At 47.9% G+C, this 1747-nt stretch overlaps 1 protein-coding gene across 1 annotated transcript in view; it reads right to left on the minus strand.

Annotated features, from left to right (window-relative positions):
- SPINK4 (serine peptidase inhibitor, Kazal type 4) overlaps positions 1-1747 on the minus strand; it is a 9012-nt gene that overhangs the window by 5525 nt on the left and 1740 nt on the right. Inside the window, 1 exon segment of the mRNA XM_019555014.1 lies at positions 155-189. Within this exon segment, the coding sequence (XP_019410559.1) occupies positions 155-189 (35 nt within the window).

Raw genomic sequence — 1747 nt, forward strand, 5'->3', positions numbered from 1 at the left:
GAGTTGGCAGTGCAAACAGCCCTTCTTTTGCTCTTGGCAAAGCTGCCCCCTGGGCACACCCTTTCCCCCCAACCCTCCCCAGGCTGTGTCATCAGCACAGGAGTGGCCATCATGTCCACAAGCAAGAGAGAAAGAAATGCTGGGTGGATCTTACCGATCTCAGAAAGTCTCCTTCAATTATCTCTACCCCTGAAACATAACAGAGCCCAGTCAGATCAAAGAATCATAAAATCACAGAAAATTAGGGTTGGAAGGGACCTCAGGAGGCCATTTAGTCCAACCCCCTGCTCAAAGCAAGACCATCTCCAACTATATCATTCCAGCCAGGGCTTTGCCTAGCCCAGCCCTAAAAATCTCCAAAAATGGAGATTCTACCATTTACCTAGGTAACCTGTTCCAGTGCTTCACCACCCTCCTAGTGAGAGAGTTTTTCCTAATATCCAACCTAAACCTCCCTTGCTGCAACTTGAGACCATTGCTCCTTGCTCTGTCATCTGTCACCACTAAGAACAGTCTATCTTCATCCTCTTTGTAACCACCCTTCAGGTAGTTAAAGGCTGCTATCAAATCTCCTCTCAGCCTTCTCTTCTGCAGGCTAAATAAATCCAATTTCCTCATCCTCTCCTCAGAAGTCATGTGTCCCAGCCCCCTAATCATTTTTGTTGCCTTCCATAAGACTCTCTCCAACTTGTCCACATCCTTTCTATAGTGGAGGACCCAAAACTGGACACGGTACTCCAGATGTAGCCTCACCAGTGCAGAATAGAGTGGAATAATCACTTCTCTCGATCTGCTGGCAATGCTTCTACTAATGCAGCCCAGTTAGCCTTTTTGGCAACAAGGGCATACTGCTGGCTCATATTCAGCTTACCATCTACTGTAACCCGCAGGTCCTTTTCTGCAAAGCTGCTGGTTAACCAGTTGCTCCCAAGCCTGTAGCAGTACATAGGTTTATCCCATCCTATGTGCAGGACTTTGCACTTGTCCCTGTTGAATCTCATCATGAGATTTCTTTTGCCTAATCCTCCAATTTGTCTAGGTCACTCTGAATCCTTGCCCTACCCTCCAGCATATCTACTACACCTCCCATCTTGGCGTCAGCTGCAAACTTGTTGAGGACACGCTCCATGCCATCTTCCAGATCATTAATGAAGATATTGAACAAAGGATCCTAGAACCTCTGGCAGAGAAACTGCAGAGCTATGGTGGCAGGAATACGGGCCTGCTTCTGTTGTGGGGCTGCAGAGCTGCTCAACCAAAAGGCATTTCAAAGTGGCAGGTTGGGGGAGAGCCTCAGGGTGAACTCTGTGCTGCAGGCTACCCTTGGTGCTACCTCCAAACTGGGAGCAGGCCTGCATAGGGACCGCCAGCCTCTCTCCCTTAAATTCCCCTGCCCCTGTCAGCCCCTGTGCACAGATCACCATGCCAATGGCTTGTCCACATATCCCTTGTATATGAGACATCTTTTCAGTGTTAACCCCCTCCCTCCACCCACTCCCTTTACCTGGCCTATCACTACTGCGTAGAGGGCTGCACTCCCACTTCGCTCAGTGTAATGCAATTCTAACACAGCCTGTTATATAAATTGTACAAGAGCCAGGAAAAAAATCTAGTGTTGAATTTAGTCTAAACAAAAAAATGACTGATACTACCCAAGGACAGAGCTGTGATTATGTCTGGTACACATGAGGGCAACAGATCGAGTTGCTAACATTGGTAGGCCCACTTGGTGAATAAGGTAATGAGA

This window comes from Crocodylus porosus, unplaced genomic scaffold, assembly GCF_001723895.1.
Source record: "Crocodylus porosus isolate Cpor-Errol unplaced genomic scaffold, CroPor_comp1, whole genome shotgun sequence".
NCBI classification, from domain to species: domain Eukaryota; kingdom Metazoa; phylum Chordata; order Crocodylia; family Crocodylidae; genus Crocodylus; species Crocodylus porosus.